We start from the raw sequence: 8919 nt of genomic DNA, 5'->3' as shown, positions 1-8919 counted from the left end.
AACTAAATCCTCCTGTATCCAGTTTTAAACCCAGTCCTATCCTCATTGAGTAAGTGTATTAGTTACTTAGCTAACGCTAGCTACTAACATTAGCCATTTGCTGTTGCCTATACAGTCTCACTTTTGGGACTCTTTAGTTGCCATTCTCTGATCATATCACACGATCTTCATCAGCAGATGGAATTGACTCATTGTCATTGAAAAGTAGACGTTTCCATTTTGCCTGAGCACTGGGGCATGTTTGGCTTAAAAGTTGAGCTATAAAATTCAAGGCTGCTTTAAGGCTTCAGAAAATTTCAGTTACAGCAGACACCTTTCAATATATAAATCCAGTTGAATATCCAGTGAAATACAACTCTGCAAAAAAATTATGTTAACATACCATTGAGTTTTGAATCAATGCCTCTCTGACAGTCAACAGGAACTCAACACTAAAAGATTAGCTTTATTGCAGACTTCTTCATTGTTGGTCTAATTGTAAAAGATATTTTTTTTCCTTTCTCTTCAGCTTTCAGTTGCTGAGATTGCAAATATCAGCAAAACTTGGTCCCATTCAGAATGTATTTGTTTGAAACTGTCTGTTCTGACGTTTGTGATGTTTTAATTTTGTCAGTAATATTTGTGAACAGGAAACAGAGATGGCATCCTCCAAAAATAAAAGTTTCCTCAAGAAAAAGCGCTACTCTGAGCCTGATGTGGTTGTCAGCAGCCTGAGGAAGGAGAATGCCTATCTGAAGAAGACCCTGGTTGACTTGTCTCGCCAGCATTCAGAACATTACAAGCTACTGGAGGTAAACTTAGTCAAACAACTACTCAGTGTTAACCTAGGGTGAATCAACCAGCCAAGGTTATTCACTCTGTACTGTACACTCCACCTGATGATGCTGCAGCTGTTTGCTTTACTCAGGGTAGTGCTTTATTGTAGCTGAGTATTAGTGAAACCACCTTTTCATCTGTATCCCTTGGCAGAAGTTCCTCTCTCTTGAAACTGTAAGGCTGGAGAAAGATGAGAAGACTGCTTTGCCATCAGAGCAGTTCAGTAAGAAAGGAGGGGACCTGGCTGGCGTAGCATCAATGAGGACAATATCCGCTACCGCCAGAGAGGTGGAAGAAATCAAGAACAAGATTGTGAGCGTCTCAACTAGGTGTCAATCTCTTGAGAACAAAGTTACAGGGAAGAAGGTAAAGCAGGGCTCATTTTTATTGTGTTTAAGTGACTGCTATACTGAGGGAAATATACAATATATATATTACATATTTACAAGCAGGACACAAGATACACAATATATATTTAATCATGGAAATCACAACAGATGTTACTTTATCAAATAAATGTGCCTCTTACAATTCATATTTGGCACTTCTACAATTAATACTAGGTGCTACACAGTAAAAACTGATGTTTTTACTATAGGTGCAGAGTGGTAGCACATAATAGCTCATTTTCAAAGCAGAGATTATGATTTGGAAAAGCTACAGGGCCTCAGTAAGCCCTTACAGTGTTATAGTGAGCCAGCATGTACAATATCAAGACCAATAAACCAGTTTTGATTAATGGAATTCAGCCATCATTAATTTTATCATTCCCAAGTGTGGTTTTCCTGCTGTGACATGTCAAAATGTCCCCTGTGAAGAAGGTCTATGGTAATGTTACTTCAGAAGTTTGATTCACAAATCTCCTCTAGTCTCTTATCAGTTGTATACCACTAGATGGCAGCACTTGTTTATAAATGTCAGTCTTCCATTTAGAGGAGAAATACTGTTCTCCATTAAAACAAACTTCCTCTTGCAGAGCATGCCATCACAGTGAAATTCTAGATACTGCAGAGAACCAAACACTGTCATAACATGGTCAGCTGTTCATTCACATACGTGTAAGGCTATACTGTATTTTACTGTTGTCTGTTAGGCCTCCAAGACAGATGAACAGGCTTCCATCGCCAGCATAACAGAGCTCCAAAATCACCTCAGAGATGTAAGCGCCTTGTTGTTGCCACACAGCTTGAAAGGGTCTCTTCGGTTTTTATATTTCCATTAACATCTAATCCACCTACTGTTTTAGTTTCTACTTTGTGTGTGTGCATTGGTTCGTCAGTAAGAACGTGTGTCTGTGTACAGTGCACATGTCTTGCTGAGTGTTTGTGCTTTGGAGCCATCCCCCTGGCACAGCTCTGTTTCTGTCTTTCTCTATTATATGCTTCTCATTCTTTTATTTAAATCCCCCCGAGGCCTTGGAGAAGAACAAGCAGTGGCTGGAATATGACCAGCAGAGAGAGGCCTATGTGAGGGCTATTATAGCCAGAATGTTATGGCTGGAGAAGCAGCTGAACGAAGCCAATCAGGCCCGCTCAAAGCAGCACAATGAAGAGCATTCAGATGGTGAGCCAGAGGGCCAGTGGGCAGTGGGCACTCGACACTGGGGCAACAGACTGTCACAATAAGGTTTTTAAGATATTGAGATTGCCCTGGAGTAGCCCGCTATGACAGTATGTGGCCTTGCACTGCATTTTCATAATCGTGTTTTATTACTACATGGTGCATATGTAAAGGTCTACCTAACATCTTTGATTGTGTAGGTGAATGTGTAATTTCCTCCTCTCTTTTTTAAGTTTTATTTTCATTCATCGTCTGCTTTGCATTATAGAGAAGGAGCTAATACGCCAGATGCAGGAGCACTATGAAAGACTCTTACAGAAAGCCAAAGATGAGCTGGTCGTGCTCAGGGAGAAGGCCAGCAGCACCCACCAGAACGTGATAACATTGCAAAACTGGTATGTCTGCTGTAAAAAAAAAAATGGTATCGTTCAAAGTTGGAGAAGGTTAGGATGGTAGTCAGCTAGATGACAGACCGATTGATGTGTAGGCACAGGGAAAGGGAAACGGAGATGGAGGAGCTCAAGCAGCAGCTGCATTCTGCAAAAATGAGCAGTAAAAATGAACCGGAAGATCTTCATTGGTCTGAGGATGAAGCGCAACGGCTAAGAGATGAGAGAAAACACCTCCAGGGCAGACTGGATGCAGAGAAGCGCAGGTCAGCTAACTTTGAGCTGCAGGTATGTCTTTGTTTAACTTTTTTTTTTCACTGACTAGGAAAAATAAAAATCTTACCTTCATCATACAAAGGAAAAAAGCCACCAAATCAAAAGTAAACTTCTCTCTTCTCAGGCAAATCTCTTTCAGAAGTATATGTTAAATCGTCATCATGCAGACCAAGAAAAGATGGCAGATCTGGAGCGACAGGTATGACAGGCACACTCACTTTGTATGAACCGTCTTTAGATTTGGTAACTTATTCTCCTTGCTGAAATAAATCCTTAGTATTAGCTCGAAATTGAGGGATGTTGCTAATCCGCCAACTCTTAATGATGGCACAGGTTAATTACACTTTGAGGAGGCTTGACAAGAGCATGCCATACTTTCTTACCTCTTTGCTTTCTTTCCAAAGGAAAATCAGTCCTCACATAAGCAAAGGAATTCTTTTTATCTGAAAAATATGCCACCCACACCTCTAAAGTATTATAGCTTTGACTGCAGTGCTAACTTTTTAAATTTTAGATCAACATTTCTTCACAAGACCTTAAGGATGAGAGGCAGGATTGTTCGTATTTAAAGAAGCAAATGGTGAGAGTCCTGAAGACACTGAAAAAAGCTGAAGGCCATGTGACAAAACAGTCAAAGGTTGGCATGATTTGTAATTAGTATTCGGGTTGAAACTTAAAGCTGTATTAATAAAGTTTTTATGGGGAGCAATTGCTTATTTACACATCCTGACGAATTCAAGCCGAATATTCACTCTCCCTTTAGCTCGGTTTGGATCTCCACTAACTCCTGAGGGCAACATCCAACTCTTCAGCTGCTAAACGTTCAACTATATTCTCTTGCTGTTCTCCAACTTTGTCTGTCTGTTTTAGGTGTTGAGCTGGTTGTGTACAGCAGTTTTTAGAATGTTTTCACTGACAGGTCCTAGGATATCCTAGATATTTATTAGTGCAGCTTTAAGTTTTGTCTGTTAAGAATGATGATGAGCCAGAATCAGAGTCGTATTATCCATATCTGACAGATGACTCTATTTTTACTGCATTAGAGAGACCAGCAAGATTGCAACTCGTGTGAAGTGACACACCCTCCCTCCCAGAGCCCGATATCCTCCACTCAGGGCAGCTTGCTGAATGAAAGTTACCTGGAGTGTCCCGGCTGCCGCGCCGAGTATCCTGCCAGTCACTACCGAGAACTGATTAACCACCTGGAAATCTGTCTCGACTGAGCTGAGTCTCGAACTTCATTTAGTTCACTATCTTGATTGATTTCGATCCATATTGTTTAACCAGAGGTACAAGTTATCTTAATAAACTACAATGTTCAGTTGCTGATGTTGTAATTCTTGATTTCTTGGGATGGCAATGTTTGTGTGTCGGTCAGGACTTTGGTCCAGGCTGAAATATCTCAACTATTTAATGTATTGCTGGTACTGGTACATTCATGGTTCCTGAAAGATGAAGATTTGGGCGATCCCCTGACCTTTCCTCTTGCACCACTTTGAGGTTGACATTTGTCATTTTGACATTTTACTGGCTTTGGTGACTCCCTGCCTTTTCATCTAGCGTCATTACCAAGTCAAAATTTGAATTACTTCAGTTAATGACCAACTACCTGAACAGCTAATGACAATTTGTGTGATACTTTATTAAATCATGCTGCCGTAGGTCCGTGTCCCTTCAGGTCTCGCACTTCAAACCAGATGAATAGCTCAAAACAGCTTGTGTAAGTAAATCCCCTTCCTGTACTATTTAAAGACATGGATTAGTATTGCTAACCAACAATATGGGGAGTCTGTGCAGTGACGGAGGCTTTGAAAGGGAACATGACACCAAGGGTTGACCTAGCCTTACAGCTTTAGAAAAAGTGATAATATGGTTTAGACACCTCTTAAGTCTTTGTACCTTTCAGGAACATTTCATATGGAATCGTCTTCATGGAAAGTTAGAATATGAGCTTAGCCTGTCTGAGAGGCAAAACTCAAGGCCAGCCAAGAGGGTGTTTCTCCTAGAGCCCTGTAGATTATTATTAACACCAGACATGACAAAAATACTGTCAGAGAAAGGAGGATGTTTTTTAGTTGTAAAATAGATATTTCTAAGGTAGATTCTAAGGTAACCCCTGCAGGGTTTGCACGAGAAGAAAAGCCTGTTTGTAGGACAGCCTCTGATCAATTACAGTATCACTACTCAGGAAGTACTGTAAACCTGGTAATCTTATGCAGAGTAAATAAAAGCGGTGTCTTGCTAATTAGATCTCAACAGCTAATTTGTCATTTACACAGTATTACTGTTCAACAGGGGCAAAGATTGAAGATTAGAACTTGGATTAACCCACAGGGAAGTCTCAAAATAATCAGTGGACAACAAAGTGCAGCGTGTTGTAATTAAATCAAGAACCGTTCCACAAGAAAGGATCCACACCGTGCAAGTGTAGCTGTGTTTGATGTTAGAAAAGTGCAAATTTTGCTGAAATAACATGGCACTGAAGTAGCACAGGTCGCAGGGGATAAGAGCACAAAGAACATCTTGTAATGTTTGACATCCCTACAGGTTGCAGCTGGAGCAAACAGCATCAAAAAGGTTAGTCACCACCCTCTAGCCCTCCTCCTCCTCCTCCTCCTCCTCCTCTCTTGTACCACTTATCAGCTTTTGTTCCCTATTCTGTTATCTGGCAGTCACCTCAGCGAATTCAGTTTGCATCGTAGATCTAAATATCTTTTCAGCCTCTATGGATTTTGACCCTCACACTCACTTAATCCACTTGAGAAACTTCACATATTTTTCCTTCTTCTCTGAGTTACACCACTCTGATCATGTAGTGGCTACCACTGTCGAGACCCTGGTTATCTCCATTGTCTTCCTGGTGTCCGTGGCAGCGAATGCGGGAGCTGCAGCCTTGGTAACCTGGGAACGCCGACTGCTGGCCAACAAGACCATCCTGACCCTCAACTTGTTTGTGGCCGACCTGCTGTTTGTCAGCATGATCCCACTGATAGTGGCAGTGCGCTGGACCGTGTCCTGGAAGCTGGGGTTTATGGCCTGTCGCACTGTGCTGTATGTCATCTGTATGAGCGGCTGTGTCACCATCACTACCCTGGCCTCCATCAGTGTGGAGAGGGTCCAGGCAATCCTACGGCTGCAGACGGTGCCCACCCTAAACCCCAGAATGGTGACCGTCACCATCGTCTTCATCTGGGCCTTTTCTGCACTCACCACTTTACCCCTCAGTTTGTTCTTCACTGTGATGGAAGTGGATTTCCCTGAGCAAGTATGGATGAATCAATGGATGAAAGGAAAGCTTCCGCCCCTGTCCCCGCTATTAATGTATGTTTTTCTGTATATTTTTGTCATCTCACCACAGGAACGTGTACATATCTGTACTCTCAAGTGGCCTGACACAACTGGAGAGATTGTGTGGAATGTATCCTTCAGCGCCCTGTGCTTCCTTCTCCCAGGACTCATTATTGTGGTCAGTTACAGCAAAATATTACAGGTGGGTTTATTGTACTTTTAAACTGGCAAAAGTGTCAGGAAGTGGAGGACGGGACAGTTTAAAGAATGATGGAATCTCAGTCACAGTTTCAAAAAAATAACGCTTTCTGTATTTTTCTTACTGTCAACAAATGCCTTGGAAAGACTAACACTAAAATCTGTCTGCATATACTTAACAACTTTCAACCCATGCATTCCCACTGAAGATGTAAATCTTTAAAAATGGGCCATGAGTACATAGTTTTATTTGTTTAAAAAAAAGGATCAGTAACTTCCCAAAACAGCTGGCCACGTTACTCAAACAGCTGTAAATTGTGAATGTGTTGGGGACTGTTTTCAGCTGTGGATTAATACACATTTGGTGCTGTAGTGATGATTTACAGCAGCAGGTTGTGGTATGTGGGATTACCTGAAAACAATTTTTCCAAGAAAGTGTTTTTTAATAGTTTTTAGACAACATTGTGTCACACAGCTACACCACGCTCTGGCTACACTGGTAATACTTTTTAGTTGGATCAGTTAATTGTTGGTTTTGTCGACAATAAGAAGAATATAGAATATTGGCAGCCTAACCTTTAAAACTTGGAAGCTGAGGTGAAAAGAGGATGAAATAAATGAAAAGGAAGCAACATTTGGGTCCATTAGACTCATCATTGTAGAATGATGACTGATATTTGCTTCCCTTTTCTTTTTGGCCCCAATTTGACTTTGTTCACATATGTACTTTTGCTCTACTGTCTTAATAATGATTCATTTAATAATAATAATAACATAATGTTAAAAAAAATGGTGTTAAGAAACCTGCATTAACCATTCACTCAGCAACTCATGCCAACCCATTTATTTACAGGCATACTCACCTTTCTCTTTGTACCCGCCGTGAATATGAGTCATGCCTCTGCCAGTCTGCTAACAGATGTGTGTGTGCTTTGTCAGATGTGTATGTGCTTTGTTAATTACTGAAGCTGAAAATGGTGTGTGTGGGTTCAAAGCTTCGCACTATCGACTGTCAATACTGCATTGGACAACCAGTTCTACCAATGTGGACATTAACATGATGCAGACAATAGAAAAGGATTCTGAGATGCCACACATTGATTTTAGCTCTGAAAAGACTTTATGGATGTTTGAGACACATTGAAGACAAACATAAAGGATCTCAACCCCATATATAAATCCACATGTAAATCAATTGGGTTGCGTAGCTGCTCATATGATGTCACAAAGTGCAGGATGCCAGTATTATGTAATATTATTTGTTTTACAGATCGCTAAGAGTTGTAGGCGAAGGCTCCGAACCCGAGACAGTCAGCCCCCAGTTGTTGAGTCTACTGAGTACCACGTCTCGCGCCAGGATATGAAGCTCTTCCGCACTCTTCTGGTCCTTGTGCTCTCTTTCTTAATCATGTGGAGCCCTATTTTCATCAACACCTTCCTCATTCTCGCCAGAAACTTCCTGGGCCACCTGTACATCTCCTCTACCATGTTCTTCTGGGTGGTAACGTTCACACTGGCCAACTCAGCCCTCAATCCCATCCTCTACTCAGTCTGTCAGTTCAAGAACGCCTGGCGTAAGCTCTGCTGTGGCTCTGCTGTAGTGCCTCTGCGAAAAGAGCCTGGTGGCAGTGGTCAAAGGCGAGGGATGCATCCATGATTATTGTGATTGCTTCATCAAATAGTGGATTCAAAGTGACATGACGTGTACTACATGCTCTCCACACCTTTGGTGACACTGACAGACATATATACATGCACGTATTCCTCTCATGGAAGATGAACTGATCTCATGCTTGTTGCACTCCTGAGCTGGTGCGTTAAGACTGAAAGTGCTAACACTGTAAAGATAGTTCATTTAATAATAATATTACCCTTTTATTTTTTTTATTTTTTATTTTTTGCTATTTTCACTCATTTATTTTCAGTCTACAAAAATGAATCCTACCCTGAAATGCCAAACAGTAATTGTTGTGTCTGTTATCTGTTGTGGTAACAGCACAGATTTTTATTATCTGAAATACTCTAATAATCTACACTAATAATATACTCCATTAAATAGTGTTTTAGTCCTTAAAATGCCATGAGTAAATCAGCTGTTTAGAAACTGGCAGCAAATGAATCAATAAACTGACTAATATAAATTCAGTTTTAAGTATGTTTGTGCAAAGATTTGGAGTGCCTTGTTTAGTCGTGTTGTTTCCTTTTTAGTCATCTGGAATAAGAAAGAACTTGCCTCCTCGCACCACTCAGGTTGCTTGTCAACAAGAGTAATTAAACTCCAAACAACAGTTAACAATCCCACGTAATCCTGTCAGTGGTTAAGTGTGGCTGCATAGGAAAACCCAGGAAAGCCAGGCTCGTGAGATAAACACTCATTTCTCTCTGGAGGCGT

At 41.0% G+C, this 8919-nt stretch overlaps 2 protein-coding genes across 2 annotated transcripts; both read left to right on the top strand.

Moving 5' to 3' along the window:
• The first annotated feature begins 638 nt into the window (after positions 1–638).
• LOC111235158 (centrosomal protein of 55 kDa-like) lies at positions 639–4264 on the top strand. Its single transcript, XM_022763495.1, has 9 exons — positions 639–791; positions 970–1182; positions 1910–1975; positions 2229–2379; positions 2645–2771; positions 2864–3053; positions 3166–3240; positions 3556–3678; positions 4136–4264. The coding sequence occupies exons 1-9, from the start codon at positions 639–641 to the stop codon at positions 4262–4264; spliced, it is 1227 nt and encodes a 408-aa protein (XP_022619216.1).
• A 1502-nt stretch (positions 4265–5766) lies between these two features.
• On the top strand, positions 5767–8184 carry ffar4 (free fatty acid receptor 4). The gene is made up of 3 exons (XM_022763494.1): positions 5767–6306; positions 6400–6531; positions 7798–8184. Exons 1-3 carry the CDS (start codon positions 5767–5769, stop codon positions 8182–8184), a joined length of 1059 nt encoding a protein of 352 aa, XP_022619215.1.
• The last annotated feature ends 735 nt before the right edge of the window (positions 8185–8919 follow it).

This window comes from Seriola dumerili, unplaced genomic scaffold, assembly GCF_002260705.1.
Source record: "Seriola dumerili isolate Sdu_G_001 unplaced genomic scaffold, Sdu_1.0 BDQW01000478.1, whole genome shotgun sequence".
NCBI lineage: Eukaryota > Metazoa > Chordata > Actinopteri > Carangiformes > Carangidae > Seriola > Seriola dumerili.
Note: the sequence above shows the minus strand (reverse complement) of the source record. Positions and strands in the feature narration are given on the sequence as shown.

Excerpts from the sequence above, each read along its gene's own strand:
- LOC111235158 (XM_022763495.1), top strand. The coding sequence starts at position 639 with ATGGCATCCTCCAAAAATAAAAGTTTCCTCAAGAAAAAGCGCTACTCT. Across the intron at positions 1,976-2,228 it reads TCCAAAATCACCTCAGAGAT|GCCTTGGAGAAGAACAAGCA; the intron begins GTAAGCGCCTTG and ends AATCCCCCCGAG. Across the intron at positions 3,054-3,165 it reads CAGCTAACTTTGAGCTGCAG|GCAAATCTCTTTCAGAAGTA; the intron begins GTATGTCTTTGT and ends CTCTCTTCTCAG.
- ffar4 (XM_022763494.1), top strand. The coding sequence starts at position 5,767 with ATGGATTTTGACCCTCACACTCACTTAATCCACTTGAGAAACTTCACA. Across the intron at positions 6,307-6,399 it reads AAGTGGATTTCCCTGAGCAA|GAACGTGTACATATCTGTAC; the intron begins GTATGGATGAAT and ends ATCTCACCACAG. Across the intron at positions 6,532-7,797 it reads GTTACAGCAAAATATTACAG|ATCGCTAAGAGTTGTAGGCG; the intron begins GTGGGTTTATTG and ends TTTGTTTTACAG.